Here is a 25,251-nt window from a genome sequence, read left to right as displayed (position 1 = left end):
ATCAAACTTTCATAGATCACTATATAATACGGGGCAGGCAATGACACGTGATAGTCATTCCACTCTTATTTCACCCTCAAATTAACAGCTGATCATAGAGATTCACACACTTTTTGTATCCCACAGAAATGTAACACTGGGTAATTTTTCTCAATTAATAAATATGCATCATTTATGTCTCATTTGTTTGATTGGGTTCTCTTTGTCCACTTTCAGGACTTGTGCGAAAATCTGATGATGAATTGGGTCATATTTATGCAGAAACATAGGACATTGTAAAGGGTTCACACATTTTTAAGCAGCACTGTGTATATATGTGTCTATATGCATATCCTATTCTTGCCGTTTATCATGAGATTTACCCAAATGTATAAATGCGATCCCACCTCTCTAAACCGCTTAGCCCTCTAGTTTGGCTATATAGCTAGAGTCGAGATGGCGCTGCATGTGCACGGTCATGGGGTGTGGACCAGCGAGCCGTGCAGGGGCATGCGATTCACCATGTACAGACGCTTACTGAGCCATGATGCAGCCCATCAGAGAGCACAGTAGTACAAACAAACAATGGCTAATGGCTAATTAGCGAGCTATCCAGCTCTGGTTTAGATACAGGAAATGCTCAGTGGGGATATCAGCTTCGCTTCTCTGTTTTACATTTGCCGAGAAATGTATGCGCAAGCTTGTGTGGACATCATGGTAATTGGAATTGTTTCACTTTGAGTGCTTTCACAACTAAAGAAACAATTTTAGAAAGAAACGCATAATCAGCAGTGTACGAGACCTTTCAAGCTAAAGGAAAATTTTGCTGGCTGACTTTGGCAGTGCTAGTGCTGCTGCTACTGCTTCCTGAGAGGTGTAATGTTTTGACTACTACAACAGGAAGCCTTTAAAATTTCGCATTTAAGTTGTCTGTAATGCCCCCTCGTGCTTTACGATATATGGGCCTCTCCAAGTAATAAAGTGAAATTGAATTACAAGGCCATCCCTCATGTTGGAAATCTTTGTTAGGCCTTTCAAGTGCACTTTGACCAGAAAGAACCATTGAATTAAAAGCTCTTTATGCCTTTCACTTTCCCCGGAGAGACTGGAAATCCTGTTGGGCAGCTCATCTTGAATAATATTTGTGCAGTATTTTTAAGATGAAAAACCCTCATTTAGAGTAGGAGCTTCTTGTTTCTGTATTCATATCCCAGCGGACAATGAGGAGGAACAACAGCTGGAGGAAATTATGCATGAAAAGCTCCGCTCCTTTATTAATTACCCACTCATGCAATTAATTGACTTTCTTTTCCCGTGAACTTTGTGTCTCTTACGTCTCTTCCCTCCCGCTCTTTTTGAATGGCTAAACCAAATTAGTCATAAACCAGATAAACAAACAGATTGACAGACTTAGCATTGCTTCTGTTTATCCAGCAAGTACCTATTATCGTAAAAGGCTCTCAGTGACCAGGTTTTCATGAGTTCCCAATCAACCGCTTTATTTAAAGTAATTTTTTATTCATACTTAGGGAAGGCTTGAAGCAAATCAAACTTCTATTATGAGAAATTTTATTATGCACACAAGTCTATACTATACTGTAAATGCACCCTGATCAATTTTTTTTTTATCTTTATCTACACTGCAAAACTACACGGAAATATTTGAGTTGCTTATAAAGACCTAGTAGCTGGTTGTAAATAGCTTACATAACTGTAAATTCATTAATTACTTCATTCATATTATTTAAATACCTATTTATTATTATTTTTTGAAACAGCATGTTAATGTGACTCTGATTCTATTTTCTTTCCTTAATAATTCTCTCTCTCTCTCTCTCTCTCTCTCTCTCTCCCTCTCTCTCTCTCTCCCTCTCTCTCTCTCTCTCTTATATATTTATATATATATATATATATATATATATATATATATATATATATATATATATAAAACTTCGTATTACAAGCACTTCCTGTCTCTGTTTGCCTCTTTAAGAAGAATTGCTTTATGTATCCCCCAATTGTAAGTCGCTTTGTATAAACGCGTCTGCAAAATGATTAAATGTAAATGAAAAAATTATATAAATTTTTATAAAACCTTAATTAAATTTTATTTTAATCTAATGTTTTTGTAAAATTATATATATGTGTGTGTGTGTGTGTGTATGTGTGTATATATATATATATATATATATATATATATATATATATATATATATATATATATATATATATATATATATATATATACATAATTCTTAAAAAAAAAAAAGTAATTGTCCAGTCATTACATGCAACTGGAAAAATCAGGCAACTTTTTTTTAATCAGAAGTGCTCTAATTGGTCAGATATTGTTTAAACTCTCCTTACCAGTGCTTTTCTCCTCACAGCTTTTGCCGAACTCCAAACTGACATCCATGAACTGACCCAAGAGCTGGATGGAGCTGGCATCCCATTCCTGGACTACCGAACCTATGCCATGAGGGTGCTTTTCCCTGGCATTGAGGACCACCCGGTGCTCAAGGAGATGGAGGTACGGGTCAGTACATCGCCATCACCATGGTAACCCTAGAGCAGAACTAACAATGCAATCAAAAAACAGCAGACCACTACTAATACAAGAAACAGCAACATAGTGCTGAGATTGTATAAACTACATTTGTGCCGTAGACGCCTGATCAGCACTCTTGAAAGGTCATAATGTATATTGTAAATTCGGTTACCAATGTTTTTGACATCACTTGCTTCTGATAAATGGGGTTGGTGACTCTCTCAGGAGTGAAAGAATAAAGTTCCAACCTACAATTTGGAGTTTACAAGTTCAATGCATTACAGATTGTGACCTCTTGTACTATAAAGCCAGACACTAATCAGTGACACGTAATAGCACGAGCTAAAGAAAACAACGCAACTAAACGAAAGCAATCACGAAACCTCAAAATGCACTGGTCAGTGCAATTAAAAACTCTGACATGCTGTGTCCACCGGCCTGCATACTGCAGGTCACGCTGTTGGCTTGCGGAGGGATTGTATGTTTATTATTTCATCTGGGGTTTGTTTTCACTGTATTTGCCCCCGAGTCCCCGGCGTAATCAAGTGCCTATGCGCACGGCGCAGGCCCTTATTGCTCTGTGTTGCTTCTCGCCCCAAAGCAACCTACATTACTATCGGCCTCCCCGAGAGGCTGCAAATTTCATTCGGCTCAGCAGAGAAGATTTGAGGCACTTTATTAGTCTGTGTTGTCGGAAAAAAAGGTCTTTGTCAGGTTACATGGTACATAAGGTGCTGAAGGGGACAATAATAGACGCCGGTTTGCCTTGAAGTCTGATTCCGGCAACCTCGCTTGGAGATTTTATTTGTTGGTTTTTGTTTTTAATAATTTCTTTGAATTGTAGCACTTTGTCCTAACTAGCCATGAAAACTATCCAACAACAATGTGAGATAATTACAGCCAGGTTGTACATGTGGAGCAGAATTTTGCACCAATGAGATTTCACTGTGGGCGGGGCTATTCAGTAGACGCTGCTGTGGAAACCAAACGAACGACAAAGTCCAGTAGCTTGTCATGGTTAGTTAGGACACATGTAAGATGTTGCTTTTGTTTTGTTAGTATAAATATGTGGCTTCAAGAAATTGACAGTTGCGGCTCATGGAAAGACACATCACCAGCTCTTGCTCCTGGACTCCATGGTCATGTCTGCTTCCTGCTGTACTCTTTCTCTTTCTGTCCTTCCTCGCCCTCACTCTGCATTTCCTTCTGTTGTGTTTTGAGCTGCTAGCATCTTGGATTCCCTTTGATGTCAATCAGAGAGCTGCATGTCCCTCATGTGGACTTCTGCCGGAATGCTTTTTTAGTTTACTAAAGGGCTTCGAAATTGTTTTTCAGAAAGGAATAATGCATCAATCAGAAATATTAAAAGCAACATAAATATGAAATTGAGCTTACTTTATTTTAAAAATGTCCCTAGTCTTGCTATGAACAAACTGATCACTTTTCATTTTTAAATAATAAATTAATCTTAAATAATCATAAAAAAAAATGCTATTGGCCGGTTAAAAAGGATTGTCCTGCTCCCAAAATTCATGCCATTTATTTAGCCAGTGTTATTGTATCAGGACCTTAAACCAGTCACACAATGGACCTCCAGCATGAAACACAAATAGAACTAATTTGTGTCAATCATAAAATTGGGTTAATTAATAGTGATATAAATGGATCAGTTTAGGGCAACAATGTAGATTTTAACTATTTTACCATATATTTGATAGAATTTTCTTAAAAAACGTTTTTAAAAGAATCATGTTAAATTAAAAATAAAAAATAAATCACACTAGAGTTGATAGCTGTTGTATTCTATTCCTCGGTGTATAATGAGTTGCTGTGTGTGTTTTCCCACAGGTGCAGGCTAATGTCGAGAAGGCCTTGACTCTGTTTGGTCAACTCCTCACCAAGAAGCACTTCCTGCTGACATTCATCCGCTCGCTGGAAGCTCAGCGCTCCTTCTCCATGCGTGACCGTGGCAATGTGGCATCACTCATCATGACAGCTCTACAGGGAGAGATGGAGTACGCTACAGGAGTCCTCAAACAGCTGCTCTCTGACCTCATCGACAAGAACCTGGAGAGCAAGAATCACCCTAAACTGCTGCTCAGGAGGTGGGAGAAGACACACACACAGAGTCACACTGATATACAGAGTGAAGGACTGTTCACAACAAAGACTGATAACTATATCAGTGACCACACCAGTGCATGATAATGTCCTGTTTATCATAAGCACACACTGCTTCAAATGCTTTCGAGCAGAACAGATTCTGATTGGCTGTCAATCAGCTAAAAACAAATTTTGAAAGTGATTCTAACTATATAATTCCTCTGTTATTGTTATAGTTGCAGAAATTCTCTATTCTTATAGAATTATAACAGTCATATAGTAACACATAGTTACCTTCTTTTATGTGACCGGCCTTTAGCCACCAAAATCTGAAGTTGTTTCATTACAGATCTCTTAAAGCTACAGTCACAAAAACAGCCTGTTTCAAAGGGTCATTGAGGGGGTAGAAATGATGTAAACTAAATCACAACTAACAGTAGACTTACAATGCCACAAAAATTCCAGCTCTGATATACCACCTCCAAATTTCTCCATAACTCTCAAAAGTTCATGTAAGTCAGTACACTCCATCTCACCCAACTGTTAACCCCGATCTAGTGCACTTACTGAAGTACACTAATGAGCTATTCGGGACACTTCCCCCTCATGAAATACCTGTTGTCCCACTATGTTCACCTTATCTCCTCTTCACCGTTTTATTAATAAGCATATAATTTAATAATTGGCCCTTATGTAAGGAAGTAATGGGAGTTGGTAAGTCTGTGTGAATGCATTATTGAACAGCAGAAAAGGCTCCTGGTGGGCCTGAGGGAGGAACGAGCTGCAGTTAGCAGCTCACACGAGCTTTCGCTCTCGTTTGCCAGCTACGGATGAATTAGGAGCTTTTGAAGTCCATTAATTAAGGCTTGCTTTAATTACTTCTGTTCCGGGGAAGCTTTTGGGGGTCTTCGGCAGGCGACAGGTTGGCCATTGAGGGAAGATGTTGCCCAATTACTGTAATTGTCTGGGCTTTATGAAGATTGGTAGTTTGTTTTGGGGGAAAAAAAGTGTAGTTTTTCATTAGAAGGAGTTTGTTGAAAGCTTAAATACACTTTTGGATTTCATTTGTGTTGTATGAATTTTGATTCATATTTCTCTCACTCTAACTTTTCCTTTCTCTTTTTAAGGACGGAGTCTGTTGCTGAGAAGATGCTTACAAACTGGTTCACTTTTCTTCTGTACAAGTTCTTAAAAGTAAGTGTGTACAGTATTGTACAGTGATGATAATATGAAATGTTTCTTGAGCAGCAATTCAGTATATAAGAATGATTTCTGAAGGATCATGGGACACTGAAGGAATGATGTTGAAATTTCAGCTTTGCATAACAGGAATACCTTTAGTTTTAAAATATATTAAAATAGAAACCTGTTCTATTTCTATTTCACAATATTACTGCTTTTACTGTATTTTTGATCAAAAAAATGCAGCCTTGGTTGAGCATAGAAAAAATCTTATTGACGCCAAACTTCTGAATAATGTTTGTTTGAGTTGTGAGTTTTCACAGTTTGATTCACAAAATCAAAAAAAATCAGTTTGAATCACTCTCTGAATCCATATTTATTTTTTTTAAAAGATATTTAACTCAAAAATAGAAAGTTCTCTCATTATTTACTGACTCACATCTGTATGATTTGCTTCTGTGAAGCACACATTATGATATTGTCCATACAATTAAAGTTAACAGTGTTGTTTTAGACCCCTTCGACTTTTTAGACCCCTTCGACAGTTATATGGACATTAACATTTGAAACTTTTTATCCCAAAATATTGTTTTTTTTTGTGTGCAGAAGAAACTCTTACATGTTTTAAACAACATGAGGGGTGGGTAAATTATTTTTGTGTAAAGTGTCTAATTACTCAGCCAAAAATGCACCCAAACACACATACAAAAGCACAAAAATGAACTTGCCTCTATTTTGCAAGAACATAGTGACTAGAGGGCCTTTCAACAACTCGGTCCAACATGATGTGACAAATAATGAGACAGAAGCTGTCTGTCAGTGGTCGGGCAGGTCAGAGGTCATCCCTTCAGGCACCTCTGCATCCTACTCTCCATCAGCTCTTAGCTTTGTCTCCTTTTATATCTCCCCCTCCATCCTGCATCACTCCATGATGCCACTCACAGAGCGTGATTGAGCTGCAGGATGTCAGTCCTCCCCTGTCTGTCTCTCTGTATCTCTCTCCCTCTCGCATTTGCAGCTTTCTAGTTTTATTAGTTTGATCATGCAGGGCTCAGCATGCAATGGAAGAATTTTAATCAACAGGAAACAGGAGTCCAGAATACTTTCACTTCATAGAGATTAATTTAACACACAAATTGAACGTGGTTTTGCATTATTTGACTACATTGAATGTAGTTGCTTGTAAAGGAATAGTTTGCCAAAAATTTAAGTTGTCATTATTTGTTCAAATACTAATTAAAAAGTGTTTTTTAAAGAGTCTCTTATGTTTACCAAGGATGCATTTATGTGCTCAAAATACAGCAAACATTATTATTGTGAAATAATATTAAATTTAAAATAACTGTTTTCTATTGTAATATATTTTAAAAGGTAATTTATTCCTGAATTTTCAGCATCATTACTCCAGTCTTCAGTGTCACATGATCCTTCAGAAAACATTCTAATATGCTTACTGCTCGAGAAACATTTCTTATTATTATCCATGTTTCAAACAGTTAACAGCTGCTTAATATTTATGCAGAAACCATGTTGTGTGTGTTTAAAATTAATGATTTTTTTTCTACGGTAAATATGCATAAAATTTCTCATTTATAATGTCATTTATAATGTCACAAAAGATTTATTTTTCAAATGCTCTTCTTTTGAACTTTCTGTTCTATATAAAGAAACCTGAATGTTTCCACAAAACAGCAAAAACTGTTTTTAACATTGATAATATTAAGAACCATTATTATTAAGTGTGAACCAATAACAATTATGCAGCAAATTCACATATAACAATGATTTCTGATCATGTGACACTGAAGACTGGAGCAATGATCGCATCGCCAGATTTAATACATTTATTAACATATATATATATATATATATATATATATATATATATATATATATATATATATATATATCTCAGGGGTTCTTAATGTCCAATTTCCTGCAGAGTTGAGTGCCAACTTTGAACAAACTCAACTACCTGTAACTTTCTAATGGTCCTGAAGACCTTGTTTAACTTGTCCGGTTGTGTTCATGTGTGTGGACCTCGAGGGTCAGAGTTGAGAACCCCTGATATAAAGATACATGTTTGCATGTGAGTGAGGAAATCAAGTTTCACTTAAGGCAATAATAGTATGGCTAAAAAAGTACATACATGGTTGAACAGCAAGAATATCATGGGGTTTGGGGTGAACTCATCCTTTCAGACCAAATAGCCCAATTCCGATTTGCTAGTTTGAAGTCTGTTTCAAGCTTTGACTGTTTAGAGGCCTCGTTTGACTCCTCTGCTAACTGACAGAAGTTCAGAAGCAGGCAGTTTGAGATCGCTAATTAGCATTAGGAAAAGCGGTGCTGTTTTAGACGATGGGATTGTGGCATGAGTTAGTGGAACTGACAAGCTGTTGTCACCAACACACAGCTTGTGATACCACATATGAAGACACGGCTCAGACAGCACAGTTGAATCAAACCTTCCCAGAAATATATTTTTTTTATCAACATTCTGGCCACAGTGTCAACAAGTCTGCTCAAGGCTGTAGTGCGGAATATTTGATCTGCTAGCTCTATATTTCAACAGGATATTTTCCTGCTACTGTTCATTAGCCCTATGGGTGGGTGAGGTCTGGCTATGTTGTCTGTGCTCTCTCACTCTCTTTCTGTCTCTTTCTTTAATGAAGCTGAAGCGTGGGATGAGGTCTGGTCTCTCGGCCGCGTGCGCTGCAGTGGGGGTCTCTAAGAGTGATGTATTCGCGATCCCACTCGTTAGCAGCTGTCTGCTTAATTAGCGCAGATGCTAACGAGACGTTAACAGCATATGGTGGGAGGGTGGGTGGAGTAAAACAGGACGAAGTGATGGAGGAAACCAGAAGAAACTGTTTCATGTGGGTATGTGTAAGGCGGAGGGAGATGGTGGGTTTCCTCGTTTCACCGCGCCAGTCATAGTCAGTGCGGTCGGGGGTTGGCTGAGGAGGGGTATGAGCCTAATACGTCTCGCATGTGACTCCTCACTGTAATTTTTATGGCTTACAAGATTCCTGCATTAGAACCTGATCAATCATCTGAAATTATCTCAGATTTTGACTTGAAAATTTGAAGCTACAATGAATAACTGAAGCAGAAACTAGCGATTTGAAAGCTTAGCTTATGCACATAATACCACACAAAATCGGAGGCTACAGTGAAGAAGATTGCTAATTGCTAGTTTCTCTCTCAGAAACTCATTACAATTCATTGTAGCTTCAGACTGTAGCTTTGGATCCTTTGTAGCTTGTAGTTTGAATCAAAAACTAGCGATTAGCAAGCTTTTCATACCACAAAAAAAATCTAAGGCTGCAAAGAAGTTTCTGTTTCAGTACAATTCTTCAGATTATGTGTAGTCTCTCTTCCTTAGAAACTAGCGATTTGCATATTTATTTGATATAGTTTCAGATTTTGTGTGATTATGTGAAACTCTATCTGCTATCTGAAGCAACAATAAATAAACTTGCTAGTCACTATTTTCTGAGGCAAAAGCTAGCAAGCTAATTCACATACAATACAAAACCTGAAGCTACAGTGAAGACTGCTAGTTTATGTCTCAAAAACATTGCAGTTCATTGTAGCTCAGAAACTAGGGTGAAGCAAACGTATTCACTGATTTAAAAAAAAATGTCTCATTTTAAAAGTTTTTAGTCTTTCATTAATATTTTATTTATGCTTTATTGAGTTTTTAGCTTTATTTGGTATCTTTACATGTCAGTCAGATCAAATCTTCCTCTCTGAGTGGATGCTAATTGTCCAGAATAAGTCATAATAGTAACCGTAAGTCAGACTACATGAGGCTAGTTAACTGCTAATAGACACCTGGATCAAACAGAAACATAAATCTGAAGAAATAAGAAACTGAAAAACAGAAAGTTGTTTGTTAGTCAGTGAAAGATGTTAATGCTAATGCAGAAAACAGCCTAGTCCACACCCCAGCCATCCCTCTTTCTCTCGCTCTCTCTCTCTCTCTCTCTCTCTCTCTCTCTCTCTCTCTTTTTCTCCACACCTATCCGTTTGTTTCACAAAGGGGTTTAAGTGCTTCCTCCCAATCGTTAACCTCCATCTATCTCTCTCTTCCTCCCCTGCATTTAAACTGTTTGTCTTTTTCGAGAGGGGCATTTTGAGGGTGTGAGGCTAATGGTTGTATTGATTGGCAAGTCCTTGTGATTATTTCAAAGCGGTGCACCATTATAGCTGCTTGTTTTTCACATCTGAAGTGACAGTTTATCAGTAATCAAGTTTTGCTCAATATACATACCTGAAATGCATTTTATGCCCGCGTGTTACTATGAAAGGAAAGCAGGGCTATTGATTGCGTCATCTTTTTGCTTTGTCTTCCACTTTTTATGAGGTGAAAAAAGTCACAGTGCATGTATTCATGACATCATGGAGTCCTTACACACTGTTGTTGTTTCTGACACTCTTTCTCTCTCTACAGGAGTGTGCTGGTGAACCTCTCTTCATGCTGTACTGTGCTATGAAACAGCAAATGGAAAAAGGCCCTATAGACGCCATCACCGGAGAGGCAAGATACTCCCTCAGTGAGGACAAACTCATCCGGCAACAGATTGACTACAAGACTCTGGTCAGTGCAAGTGCACAGCACAAGTATATATATTTTTAAATTTTCATTCAAATAGAGAATAAACATGAATTTACTTGAATAGTCTCATGCATAATTCATGCACACAAATCATGCATATTATTATAGAAGAAAAAGTCAACATGTAATGTTGTTAGCTTAGCAACAGGCTAACACTAAACCCTATTGAAACTAGTCAATTCTCCATGTGCTTTATGTAAAGAGTGTTATTTATACTCCCTGCTGATAGTTTCAAATAATAATTATTTAATAAGTATTAAATAATTTAATAGATTGATCTTTACTCTATTAGGTGGTCATATGCTCTCCCTATAACCATGTATGTGACAAATAAAAATCTTGAATCTTGAATCTTGAACTGTTCAAACTAGATGCTAATAATAAATTGCTCAGACTGATTTATCCTGTCTCCTTTTAGACACTTCATTGTGTGAACCCCGAGAACGAGAATGGCCCGGAGGTGACGGTGAAATGCCTGAACTGTGACACAATTACCCAGGTGAAAGAGAAGCTTCTGGATGCTGTGTATAAAGGAAGCCCATACTCACAGAGACCAAAAGCAGGAGACATGGACCTGGGTAAGAACTCTTGAGAACGACGGAGGGAGGAAAATGGCTTCTCACACTTGAAATTGTTAATGCAGCGTTATTCTAAACCCTGGATAGCATAATCCTGGCTTAACTTGTTTCAAGGTGCACACTATTTATTCTTTGCCCTGTATTTGTAATTAATGCTGGGCAGTTGGGTTCATACTCTACATTTGGAAACCGTGGGTTAATGTTCCTATTTGCATATTTATTAGGTCAATAAGATTGATTGGCAAATGACCTGTTTTAATAACTGCCTGTTATGTTAAAGTGAAGGTTTCTATGAAAAAAACACATGAGTATTGAATGAGGCAGTTTATGATTGGTTTTCTGTTGATGAATAATTTGCTGTGACATTCTAGCACTGCATCATTTCACACTGTATAGTGTGTGCCTTTGCCTCTGCATTTTGTGAAGGTTTTAAAACATGGGGTTAAAAGTGATGCTAACCTCTTTTCAAAATTACACACGTGAAATGTTGCATAACCCAGGACAAAGAGTGGCCTTACCAAGGGTTAAACACATTGTGAAAACCCCTGTAGAAATGTGCGGCTTGGATGAATGGATGGCAGAGCAGTTATTCTTCAAGATGGTTACATCAATGAAATATTACACATGTCATTTTTCAGGAAGTTTCATAGTTGATTTAAAATTAATGGTCAATTAATCATTTAATCACTGACTTTAATGCAACAAAATGCATGTGGAAAAGTCCAAATATTATATGGACATTACCTAAACTTTGTGGGTAAGTCGTGGCTTAGTGGTAAGAGTTTGACTACTAACCCTAAGGTTGTGGGTCTGAGTCTGGGGCTGGCAATACTACGACTAAAGTGCCCTTGAGCAAGGCACCAAATCCCCAACTGCTCCCCGTGTGCCGCAGCATAAATGGCTGCCCACTGCTCCGTGTGTGTGTGTTCATGGTGTGTGTGTGTGATTTTGCACTTTGGATGGGTTAAATGCATAGCATGAATCCTGAGTATCGGTCACCATACTTGACTGTATGTCACGTCACTTAAATAAATTGACAATTGGTCAACTTCATTAAATGATTAAACTAAATTATTAACCTCCCTTTTGCACATCCTTGTAATCAAATGCCTCTGTTCAAAGAAGGTACTGTAATCTGATACAAATGTTCAGCTTATCAGCAGCTTGATATAAATGGATGCTGATGTCACCATTGTGGGCACCAGGGAAATAGACACTGAACCATATCATCCACAGCAAGATCCCATTAGCTCGAGCAGTTCCCAACACGATTGTCATCTGGCTCAGACTGAGTGATGCTATCAGCTGCAGATCTCATCTAGCTTTGCTCTGCTCCTTGGCAGCTGTCTTTCAGAGCCTGTTTCGAAATAAGAAACTGCGACTTCTCCTGCTACAAATAAACAGGGAGGTGGTTTATTGGAACGGTTTGCTTGCAAGAGGCTTAGAATAGTCATTCTGATGATCTTGATCAGATCTGTCATTTAGATCTGACCCGGACTCTGGCTTCCTAGTTATGTTGCTCAACTCTGGTAACAGCAAGCGCATGCTTTTGTATCTGTTCAGCTAGGGAAAGTGACTTCACTCTGCACAGGGCTATTCGGACAAGGTCTGCACAAGGTCATGTGTTATAAATGAAGCCTTTCTAAAGAGGAGAAAAGGAGAAAAGCCTTTCGTCCTTGTTGTGGGAGTGATGTGTGTTTTGTACACATACTGTAGCTAGAGCACAAAATTGTTCCCAAAAATTAGCTAAATATGACAAAACTTGCTTTGAGAGGCATTTGGGGACATCCTCAATTGAAAAATTGATTTATAAATAAGTAATTGCTGTGTTCTTAAACATGAAACATCACCCCACTCTTATTGACACCCCATACTCAACTTGTTTTGTGTTGCAGAGTGGCGGCAGGGGCGACTGGCGAGGATCATTTTGCAGGATGAGGATGTCACTACTAAGATTGATAATGACTGGAAACGCCTGAATACACTTGCACACTATCAGGTACAGTTACTGTCCACACCTGAGCTGTTACCATGGAAACTGCCGTAATAAAGAAAATAAAAGGTGTAATATACAGAGAATACCAGATTAGGTTAAAACCTTGGAAATTATAAATCGGGGATCAGTAATGTTTTTGTGTAATGCGTAAGTTTTTTTTTTTTTTTTTTTTTTTTTAAGAAGTTTCTTCTGCTCATCAGCTTTTATTTGATTAGAAATACAAGAAAAACATTAATATTGTGAAATATTATTGCAAATTAAAATAATGGTTTTCTATTTGAATATACCCTGAATTTTATTATATTTAATAATATGACTTGTTTTACTGCATTTTTCAGAAAATAAATGCAGCCAGGGTGACCATAAGAGACTTTACAAAAAAAAATATATATATAATTATATATTATATATATATATATATATATATATATATATATATATATATATATATATATATATATATATATATATATAATCTTTTTTTTTTTTTTTTTTTTTTTTTTTTTGTAAAGTCTCTTATGGTCACCCTGGCTGCATTTATTTTCTGAAAAATGCAGTAAAACAAGTAATATTATTAAATATTATTGAAATTTATAATAACTTTATTTTTATTTAGATAGATAATTTATTCCTTTGACTGCAAAGATGAATTTTCTGCAGCCATGTACTCCAGTTTTCAACATCACATGATCTTTAAAAAATTATTCTAATATGCTTATTTGGTGCTCAATTATCAGAAACATTTGATACACAACATACAGGTTGATCTGTGTGAGTATTGTGGCATAATATATATATGATATGCAGAGTGTAGCTTGCTAATGTCTCTGTGATTTGAGTTTTTCTGAGTATGTTGCAGTAATGTTGTGCTGCTCACTGTCCTCAGGTAACAGATGGGTCTGTTATCGCCCTGGTGCCAAAGCAAAACTCTGCATACAACATCTCAAACTCATCCACCTTCACCAAGTCCCTCAGCAGATACGGTAAGAACTCCGTCTCATTCTTGTTGTGATTTTCTCCTCCGAACGTTCAAATCTCCTTAGAGAATTTAATCAGAAGAGTGAGATCATATGAAACCAAAAGACTTGTCTATATTGCTCCCAGAGCCCACTACGTTTCAATGAGGACTCTAGCTAGTATCATGTCTCCGTGTCTCGATTTCAAAAAGCTGTCAAACGTAATGTTTTTTTTCTTTTGCTGTTCTTTGTGATGATATTGTTTTGTTTTCTGAGCACTTAGTGTTTTTGTGCGGTGAGAGGTGATGATAGCACAGAGCTGAAGTGTTTTGTTCCTCAACCCAAAAAAAGGGGAGGGGATCAGAGAGAAAACGCTGTTTAATGTTGTCTGTCCTCCTCAGAAGCGAGTATCGGTGATTGCCGCAGAATTACATGCACTCAAGCCATGGCTCTCTCATGGCACACGTCCATTATATTTCCCTTTGAGAGGGGGCTTCATGTCTCAGATAATTCTCTGAGTGCTCAAACACTGGACACACATTCATGTTGTTGTTCAAGTCGTGTTTCACCCATTGCCATAGAAACGGCAGCAGTTAGCACCGTCACTGTGGTGTCAGAGTTGATGCTGATGTTTATCATCATTGGTCATTTCATGATTTTTTTTTTTTCTGGATATGTAAATTTGTGATTATACCTTTGAACATTATTCCAAGTCCTTTCACACACCAGCAGGCTCAGGAAGTGAATTCATATCTTCAATACCCGAAGGAACTTTCCTCCCCAGCCTCCAGAATGGACATGGAGATACGCATCTCCCTGGGCCTCCGCAATGAAGTTTGACACTGGTACCTTTAATAATGAACGATGCATTCACAGGCCATGGGAGAGAACTGAGGAAGTCTTATTTCAGACTGCTCAGAGGGTATTTTTATATATTTGTGTCATCCTTTATTATCCTGAGCTGAGCATTATATGCGATTTGTGTCACATTGAGAAATGATATACGAACACTTGCGTGTTGCTACAGTAGTACCATGCAGGCATGAACGGCCTGTTTGACCAGAATCATACTCAGAAAAATATAGAAGCTTACATCTGCAAATACACAAAGGCAAATCTTTGGTCAGCGATTGACCAATGAGGTTTTCTTTGGCTGATATCAGTTTTTTATAGAAGCAGGGTGACTGATATAATGCTGATGCATACAGAAGGAAATAAAATAAAAAAAATTTTATTTGGGGTATGGTAGCTTTTTTTTTATGGGCTGCATTTATTTGATAAAAAAATACTGTGAAACAGTATTATGCCATATTGTGAAATAATATTGCATTTTAAAGATTTGTAATCTATTGTAATATATTTATTAAATTATTTTTTTCCTATAGAGATGATGAATTTTCAGCATCAGTACTCCTGAAATCATTTTAATAAGCTCCTTTAGTGGTCAAGATGCATTTCTTATCATCAGTGCTTAAAACAATGCTTTGTTTTTTAGTTTTTGTTGGAAATCATAATACATTTTTCAGGATATATTTGATGTAAATAATTTACTTCTTTAGTAAAATTATAAATGCCACATTATTTACAGTACATGACTGAAAACGAATTTCTAGTTTACATGAAGTAGAAACTTGACCGTAGAAAACTGTTTATGCTAATGTCCATCAGTACAGCAACACTATGGATGCAATACACACTTGTATTTCATTACGAATCGTGCTCGGACACATTTCGGCGCCTGAACGTCTGCGCTGATGTACTTGCATTTAATAAGTTTCAGCCATTAGTGTTTATCTCCGTTATCTTGTGGTCTCTGTGTAGCTTAAAAATGCTCATTCCCTGGTTTATTTATTCCTTTATTTATTATTTATTTGCTTTTGTACTATTATGTTTTTCTAAGCCTTGACTTTTTTATGCGGTGTAATATAAAAGCACTGCGAGGAGCCGAATTAAGCTTACAGTGGCTGTTTCTTTCAAGCACGCTGGCCTGCCAGTCTGTGACTGATTAACTAGACTCCAGACGCGGGACTCTATCTTTCACTCCCACTTGCCACTTAAGGATAGAATAAACCTGAGGGAGTTTTTGATGGATTCTGCAGATGCAGTATATTCATTGTAGTTTAGGGCATCCACAGGAAATGATCCTTACCCAGAATGCCTTATCCTTAGACAGATTACTGTGCTTAACCATCCATTAGCCAGAGCTCCGCTCATCTCCGCTCTCATCTTTGATGTGTAACTCCTGGGTATCTAACAGCCGACTGCTCATCAGATAGAAGAGACCGCCAGACCTGATTTACAACCGCCGATGTGACTGTTTTATCCTGTTTAGGTTTTTGGTTTATATTATATTTATGAAGATGTGTGGGTTCAATACTACCAGAGATCTCTGAACCATCCAGATTATGATGAAATAAAAGCAATAAGCCTCGAGAGGCCATGCGTTACAGTGATTTTAATGCTTCACGAGTACCTAAAACACCCTTGACTAAAGTAAAATTACTGTAATGCATGGCCTTTCAGGGTGTATTGCTTTTATGAAATGGCAGCAAAATAAGGAACGTGATAAAAGACATCAATTTTTACTAGATAGTTTGTTGAACTATAACATTAATCAGCATGAACAATTCTTTTGGCAAGTATTGTCATTTCTTGGCCTAGCAAATGTAAAAATAGAGCCATCTGTGTTGTAAAATTTGTTGATGGTTGACTCAGAGTTTCTCTTCAGAGAGTATGCTGAGGACGGCCAGCAGCCCAGACAGTCTACGGTCCAGGACGCCCATGATCACGCCCGATCTAGAGAGCGGGACCAAACTCTGGCACCTCGTCAAAAACCACGACCACGCAGATCAACGTGAGGGCGATCGCGGGAGCAAGATGGTGTCAGAGATCTACCTGACGCGACTGCTGGCCACCAAGGTGAGCTTGCATGAGGTTTTCTCTCTTAAACCTGCGATGAAGATGCATTTTGGTCGATTGGATCACGATGGAGTAGATGAAGGAGACACATTCCCATTAACTTCTGGTGTTTTAATCGGTCTCTTTTGTCCACCTTCCTGATTGGTCAGAAATGGTCATGGTTTACAAGCTGAAAACCTCTCAGACTCTCTTTACACCTGTATTTAGCATTGTCCACTTGTGTTTTTGTGATTGACAAAAATGCATCTTAAGATATGCCTAAGAACTGAGATGAACCTTTAGGTTTTGAAAATGTTGCAACGTTTTGCTTTTATCCTAACCAAATGCAATAAGCAATGAAAGACCAGACAGTTTTTTATTTCAGTTTCCTTGTTTTCTTGTATTTCTGTTTACTGCTGTGCTGGGAAAAACTGCCTGCATTGAATCCCATTGGTCCAGAATCCTGCAAATTAAACATCAAATATGTTCTGATTGGCTGTAATTGTAACAGATTCACATTTAGTGTTGACAGAGAAATTGCTTGACTCTTGTCACATCGCACCTGGTTAGGACACAATATCATGTTCCTGCTATCTAATTTCCACTCTTCTGTCTTCCTCCCTCTGTTCTTGTTTCTGTAGCTTATTGCTTTGCCTCCTAATTGTTAGGCTAGGGAAAAAAATGAAATCAGAATATGTTTACAAGTCTCTCGGGTGGTCAATTTTGATACATAATAAAAAACGAGAGATAAATGAAATGCTGGAGCGGAAGAGAACAGCAGGAGACAGGTAATTTGTTGTGGATCGAGTGCTTCATGGTGCGTGGTGACAGAGCACAGAATGAATGCTGGGAAACCTCATGGACTGTGCCTGTCTGTTTCATACACACACACACACACACCAGCATCCTAATCAACACAATCCATATTATCTGAGAGCCACTGCTGTTCTCCCAGTCTCAGAGATGATGAATAAACTGACATCTCCAGTTTGGCTGCTCGAGTCCCTTTAGTGATTTTTGGCCTTTAGTATGTTTTTGCAAATACAGATTTCATGCAAGTAGTCGTTATGATCAATAGGATAGGTTTACAGCTGAGAAAGTTCTAGTAGATTCAAACCGTTAGGTTTTCAGGCTTTTTCTGTCGGTCAAATTTCTGTAATACAGCAGTGAAAGCTTGTGGGTAAAACATATTATAAATGTAATTAATAAAGTGCAACTAACCAGAATATTGTAATAAAAATTGATCTTTTGAAGCAGAAATCAAAAACCTTTCCCATATTTTGTTTATTACATCAACAGTAAAATTATACTGTTTGCCATGTTAATATTTAATAATAATGGTCACAGTAAACAATTCCAGTATTTAATGTTAAGTAGAATTTATTTTCATTTTGTGTGATAATTTAGGTCATTTTGCTGTTAGGTAGCAACTTCAAGTCAAAAGCGTGATTTTGGGGCAAAACCAGTTTAGAATCACTGATTAAATATTAATGTATATGAAATTAACATATATGAAAAAAATGACATTTGACAGTCATATATTCATTTAGAGTCACAGGTGAAACATTTCTGTTTTCTTCTTTCTCCACAGGGTACTTTACAGAAATTCGTTGATGATTTGTTTGAGACGATATTCAGCACAGCTCACCGTGGCAGTGCCCTCCCTCTCGCCATCAAATATATGTTTGACTTCCTGGACGAGCAGGCGGACAAACACCAAATCACAGATTCAGATGTTCGGCATACCTGGAAGAGCAACTGGTGAGGAGCGGCACCTTGTGAAATTTCTGTTTCATGAATTCAGTTGGACTTTTTTCTAACCATCTACCCATTTCCTTCCCTTGTCCTCAGTTTGCCATTGAGGTTCTGGGTCAATGTGATTAAGAACCCTCAGTTTGTGTTCGACATCCACAAGAACAGCATCACAGATGCGTGTCTCTCCGTTGTGGCCCAAACATTCATGGACTCCTGCTCTACATCTGAACACAAGCTTGGCAAAGATTCCCCCTCAAATAAGCTGCTCTACGCTAAAGATATTCCCAACTACAAGAACTGGGTAGAAAGGTAAGTGGAATGAGATCTCGCTAGGCAGAAAATGCCCTTATTAGTTATTAATTAGAACCTTCAAAGACTCCAAATCAGCACACTCATCTGGACCTGCTGTTTTGCTGTCCTGCAGGTATTACTCAGACATTGCGCGCATGCCCGCCATCAGTGATCAGGACATGAGCGCTTATCTCGCGGAGCAGTCCAGACTCCACTTGAGCCAGTTTAACAGCATGAGTGCCCTCCACGAGATCTACTCCTACATAACCAAGTACAAAGACGAGGTAAGAGAAAGAAAGGTAGAATATGTTGGGTTAATATTTGCACATGGTTTAAACAATGCAGTTAATGGTCATAATAAACCATTTGAATATTTAATGTTAAGGACAATTCATTTTAGTATGTTAAATGTAGGTCATTTTTGTGTTGGGTAGCAACTTTGACATTTTGGTCTTTAGGCAAAACCAGTTGAACCATATATATAATTTTTTTTTTTGTTGTTGTAAATAATGTGCCATAAGTAACAAACATTTCAAACACATTGTCACATGACCACACTGTTGCATGGCTAATTCATCAAGTTGCATCTGGTTATCTCAGGAATTAAATAAAACATTTGCATGAAACTTAAATCAAACACAGAGTCAAGAAATATATGTTTGAGCAACATTAGAAGGTCAACGAAGAAATACAAGGTTAAGTTGAGCAAGTTGCATCATGGGATACTCTATTTCATACATTGTGGTCTGGTTGCACACTTAATTATTCAGCAAATAGGTAGTAGCTGCTTCATGCATACAGATAATTATTTTGCTATAAATAATGCATTCCACTTTTTAGAAAAATTGTGTGTAGAATGCTTTTCTGAAGATGTTTCACAGAAGAAAAATGAAAGAAAGAGAAAAATATGGTGGCTACTCTGACTAGTACATCAGATTTCGACCAAAGCAGGCCGGAATAGGCTGTTAAAATGGCAAAATCTGAAATCTAACACATTTAATACATAGCCATTCAGATTCAGTATTATCCATGTAGCCCTTCACACATAACGCCATCTGACAGCACACACGAGATCATGTGTCAGAATCAGTGACTCATTCCAGCCAGGCTGGATAAATGGAGAGATAATGAGCCGCCGAAGGAAACCATTTAGTTCTACCTCACACAGAAATGAGGGTGTGTGTGTGTGTGTGTTTTAGTGAAAGAAAAAGACACAGTGGCTCTCCATAATTATTCCTACATTTGCAACTGTGTTTCTTCACCTATTAAGCAGATATAAAAAGGTGTCCATAGTTAGCACCTACCCTTGTTTCTTTCTAAATTATTTCATTTCCATCTTCCGTTTCTCACCTTCGGGAGAGTTTAGTCTAACACAACTCATCAAACCTCATCTCGGCTCTCTATGAAACCGCTCTCCCTCTCCCTGTCTGACATTAATACACTGCAGCTGGTTGCGTTTTAAACAGCCGTTTATGTTCATTAGTCTTTATTATCCAGATGCACACGTGTCCACATGAATCCCCTCGCTGAACCTGCGTGAAAACAGGAGGGAAATTAGCAGTCCATTATTTTACGCTGAGGGAGTTGGAGATTCTTTTCTTTGCTGTTTCCTTTACATTTAGACACTTGCTTTTGGTTAAACCAAACAGATGGGTATTAGCATCACACGCTGTTTCGCAAACAAGTTCTGAGCGGCACGTGCATTTCCGTCAGCAGACAGACACATACCCAAAGGAAATGATAAAGTCAAGTGGTTAAAGATCTTGACTGGTAGAATGTTGTAGGTTTGAGGCCCAACTCAAATCAGTATAATTATTATGAACCATTAAATTTAAATCCACTCTACCTCTGAAACGACTTTTCTTGTCAGCTGACATCATCAAGCCCTTCTATTTTTAGCCCCTCCCCCAGCGATTTTTCATAAAATTGCATAAAATCAAGTTTTAATGGGTTACAAACACTTTAAAGATGACTTTAAAGTCTCCTAGGTAGTTTATAATGGGTGTTGTAGTGACTTTGGTGTGATTTTTGTATGTATTTGTATCTTTCATTGTATGTTTTCTACATCCTGACCGACAAAGGAAACATCTTTAAGCACCTGTGCAATAAAATAGAGGAAAATCTAATAATTGTGTAATTAAGGCTTTGTGTATTTTATCATTTCCATGCTGAGATTATTGTGGGAAATGTAACTTATTCACGCAAGTCTGTTGCCTCAGAAACCAACTAAATAACTCAAATCTGAGGTCATTTCCTTCTCTACAGATCCTGTCCGCACTACAGAAGGACGAGTTAGCTCGGCGACAGAGACTGCGCAGTAAACTGGAACAGGTTATCGATACCATGGCTCTGGCAAGCTGAGGACCCCCTCCCCATCTCTCCACCCACCTCCTGACCCATGCCCCCATGCCTCCCCCACAGTCATACACATGCACGCACACATACACACACACAAACACTAAGCTAATGGACTGCAAGGACAGAAGCAGTACACTGGAGACCCCTCAGCCCAGGGTGGAAATCTTTTCATCACTTCCTTTGAACTCAACATGCAGCAGAATGTCTCCTCGGATGCCACGTCCAACCAAAAGGACTTCGTTTTTTGGATTTTTATCATTTTGGAGTGTGTGTTGAGCCGCGTTTGTCTGCTTTTACACACCAAGGATGTCTTGTATTATGAGCCAGAAGACCTTAAAGCCCATGAAGGATAAAAGCGGTGCCCCCCCCCCCCCACACAGACACACAAATGGAATTTTTTTTAAGCGCTTAATTTATCATCTTTTTTTTATTTTCTTTGGGTTGATTGAGCAACTCACTCACTCCTGTCTCCTGCCACTTGTGTTACTGCTGAATTTGCACAATTTACAGGAACTACAACAAATGAAAATGATATAAATATATATATAAATGTGTATAGATATATATATACAACTGCATTTTTATACAAAAAGTGAAAAGATGCGTACAAAGTTTTCCATTTTAACATAGAAAAGAACAAGATGAATTTGATATGTGAAACAGACTGAATTATGAAAAAAAATATAAAAAAAATGTCCTGTGCCATGTTTTATTTGAATGTTGTTTTGTGCAAAAAAAAGATTTTCTTTAGATAAAATGTGCTATGATTTAAATGTTGACAACCCTAGTGACTGAAGAACTGAGAGTGGGAAAAAAATGTGCAAAAAAGAACAAACTCAGACAAATGTGTTCCCCTGTGGTACCTAGTGTTTTGGAGGGAAATTGTCCTCACAAAAAACAAGAATCATTATTTAGTTGGTGGATGAATCTGTGTACTTAGTTTGTACTTTTTTTTTCAACCTTTATTGCAATTTGGTTTCAGTCTGAAAGCCACTTGAGGACAATATTCTTTGCTATTCCACGCAAAAACTCGTTTTCATCTCGTGTTCATTTCTCATATTCAGATGTGAGCACTCTCAGTCATTTTTGCACAAATCAGTCTAGAATGAAGGAAAACTTGAGATTGAAGAACCACCGAATGTGTTCCGTTACTGATGATGTCACAATCTGGCATTCGGTAAATGTAGCAAATGTTAATTCCATGCAGTTCCACTTTTCTTTTAGCTGCCTACATTTTTTTAAAAGCTTAAACAAGCTTAAAAGTGTGGCACACAGAAAGTGTTTTTAAGCTAAATAATTGTACGTGAATGCTACCCATTCATGAAATCTTGTAGTTAAGCTAAGATGATTTGAATTAATCTCAGAAAGGCATTAACTGATAGATTCACGTTCTTAAAACACCCATCATATCAGCAGTAGATGCTTTTTTTGGAAGTAGAATCTTTTTATGGAGTATTTTTTATTTATTTTTTGTTTAATTTTCATAAGCTACTTGACTTCCTTATGCCATTTTTATTCGAAGTTTTTGCTCTTGTTCTTTATCGTTCTTCTTGATATTCAAGTCCACTAACTCATTTCCATCAAGATTGGTGATTTGCAGTATTACAAATACAAAAGTGCAGTGATTTTTTAACCGTTTCAGGACTATCAAGCGGATGAAGTCGAGCTCTGTTTTACTTTTCTTTGCCATATTGGTTGTTTTGGATTTTTTCTTTATCTTTTGTTGGTAACTGCGAGGATATTTATTGTAGTGACTCGCTTTCATGTGCTGCAGCAGTTCTCTTAAAGTCAGTCATGTTCAAACAAGAGAAAGCTTCTCCTCCTTTGGCTTTCCGCTGAGATTAAAGGAGAAGTAGACTTTCTGAGATGCGATAGAAACATCTTTGAAAGATTTAGGTCAGAAACCCAGTGAGAGAAAGAGCGAGGCGCACCAACCGAATATTTGACGGGTTTTCGCTCGTGTTACCTCAGCCATACATCAGGGTTGATTCCAGCTGGGAAAGTAATAATGAATCACTCTTTACACATTTATTTATTTTGGGATTGCGGTTTACATTATTGATTTTATGCCATTGCGATTTCTGCTAATCAACCGGGAGCAGGTCTTCCACGGTAAAGACAATCTCCCTTTAGACTCAAGATGTTCACCTGTAAGGAACTGCCTTCGTTTTCAGTCTTCCCACAGAAACGAATTAGATCGATGTTGGATTTGCTTGCTTGTGTTTAACTCTCATAAACTCGTTCCTGTTATTCTTAGAGCAAACTCAAGCTACGTTGAAGGAGTCATCAATGAAGTACTGTAGATGGACTTTTTTGAAGTAAACACACAGGACACACTACTGTTGGGACGTGTATGTCTTAATTTTAACAGTAGAAGGATAGGGCTGGACGTTTAGCATTGCAGGTGACTTAGACCCGTCCGTCTGGCCTTCCTTATGTTAGTATGTTATTTTCAGTAGATGAGTTTCTGCATGCTTCGAAATTACAAATTGATTTGAGAATATAAGCATTGCTGTTTTTTTTTTTTCATTCCAAAGGCTGATAATGGTCATTCTACATATCATAATGTACGATCAAACTTTTTTTTTTTTTTATCTCGATGTGCTTTGCTTTGTGCTATGTTAGCGGGACTTTGGTGATGGTGATTGTAAAGCAGCTGGTTGCATTGTAATGTCTCAGGACATGTTTCACTTCGATGTTGTCTTTGCCTTTGTTTTCATTCAATTTTTATTTTTTATTTTTTTAATGAGTGCTAGCTTTTGTTTTCAATGTTTTTTAGATGTTGAGTTGTGGAACATGTGGAACTCTTCAGAGATATTCAAACATTTTCAAAGATTTCGCTGTGTAAAGTATTTGAGTGATGTTTCTCATTTTATGACACTTGTTTGGAGAACTACTTTGAGTACAGGAACAAAACAAACAAAAAAAAGTTACTAGCCGAACAAAAGGTGTTTCAGACACACAGAGCTTTCATTTCGCACAGAGTGCCTTGTCAACTCCTCTCTCATTCTTCTCCGCTTCCTCCGACCCTTCCATTACCCACAATCCATCTCTTTCCATACACCTCTTTATCGCTGTCTGGCCATGCCCTCTTTCTTCCTCTCCTCCTCAGTCCAAAAGACCAATCCGGGTTTTGATTTCCACTAATGGTGTTTCCAGATTGAAGAAAAAAATCCTTTTTTGGAAGGATTGATTCATTTAAGCGAAGGAACAAAATGTGCGCATGTAGATTTCAAAAAACAAAAACTGAAGAATTTTAATACTTTATTAATTCTGATACCTTTTAAAGAGTTTCAGACTTGAATCAACTGTGACAGGTTGGCTGTTAAATGCTCATTGTGTAAATATTGTGCTCTTTCCTATTTTGCAAATTTATTATGTGTAAATAAACACATGCATCAAGGAGAGATTAAACATTTTTTGCTAAAATTGCTTGTCACCGGTCTTCTTATTTTTCAGTTATCATTTCACTATATCATATATAATGTGTCATTTGTGAAATTTGGTGATTTTTTTTTTTTTCTTTCTGTCAAATCTGGTGGCTAAAAAGAACCATTGTCAATTGTATAGAGTCAATTGCATAAAGATCACTTTCCAACCGCTCCGCAACTAATTGTTGGCCAGCGTAGTGAATTCGTGTCACCTCGAACACAAATCAAAATTCATGAAGAGAAATATCTGACTGAAAAAAAACAAAACAAAACTGGATTTCAATGTGAAATCTACCAATAATAAATATGTGACACTTTAAGGGCTCAGGCATGAGTTCACAGTTCACCTATTATAGTTCCTAAGACACCATTTCTTGAATAAGGCAATCCCAGAATGCATTGTGATGAACTGGAATTTTTTTTTTACCAAGATGATGTGTTGAAGACTGATGATTGATGTTGATATGATGATTATAAATACATTCAATACTGAAATATATACACACACACATACAGTACAATCAAACACCTTATATAAAAACACAAATAGCAATT

The 25,251-nt window shown here is 37.5% G+C and overlaps 1 protein-coding gene across 1 annotated transcript in view; it reads left to right on the top strand.

Moving 5' to 3' along the window:
* Positions 1–24,694, top strand: part of LOC113074378 (plexin-A1-like) — a 48,610-nt gene extending 23,916 nt beyond the window's left edge. The window contains exons 10-21 of the mRNA XM_026247213.1: positions 2,367–2,509; positions 4,376–4,632; positions 5,758–5,824; positions 10,269–10,415; positions 10,852–11,011; positions 12,907–13,010; positions 13,894–13,990; positions 16,692–16,882; positions 18,453–18,622; positions 18,713–18,925; positions 19,041–19,191; positions 21,173–24,694. Of these exons, the coding sequence (XP_026102998.1) occupies positions 2,367–2,509; positions 4,376–4,632; positions 5,758–5,824; positions 10,269–10,415; positions 10,852–11,011; positions 12,907–13,010; positions 13,894–13,990; positions 16,692–16,882; positions 18,453–18,622; positions 18,713–18,925; positions 19,041–19,191; positions 21,173–21,268 (1,796 nt within the window). The 3' untranslated portion in view covers positions 21,269–24,694. The remainder of the gene's footprint in view (positions 1–2,366; positions 2,510–4,375; positions 4,633–5,757; positions 5,825–10,268; positions 10,416–10,851; positions 11,012–12,906; positions 13,011–13,893; positions 13,991–16,691; positions 16,883–18,452; positions 18,623–18,712; positions 18,926–19,040; positions 19,192–21,172) is intronic.
* Positions 24,695–25,251: the final 557 nt, after the last annotated feature.

This window comes from Carassius auratus, unplaced genomic scaffold (assembly GCF_003368295.1).
Source record: "Carassius auratus strain Wakin unplaced genomic scaffold, ASM336829v1 scaf_tig00014389, whole genome shotgun sequence".
In the NCBI taxonomy this organism is placed as follows: Eukaryota; Metazoa; Chordata; class Actinopteri; order Cypriniformes; family Cyprinidae; genus Carassius; species Carassius auratus.
The sequence above is the reverse complement of the archived record's forward strand: the minus strand, read 5'-3'. Positions and strand labels throughout refer to the sequence as shown.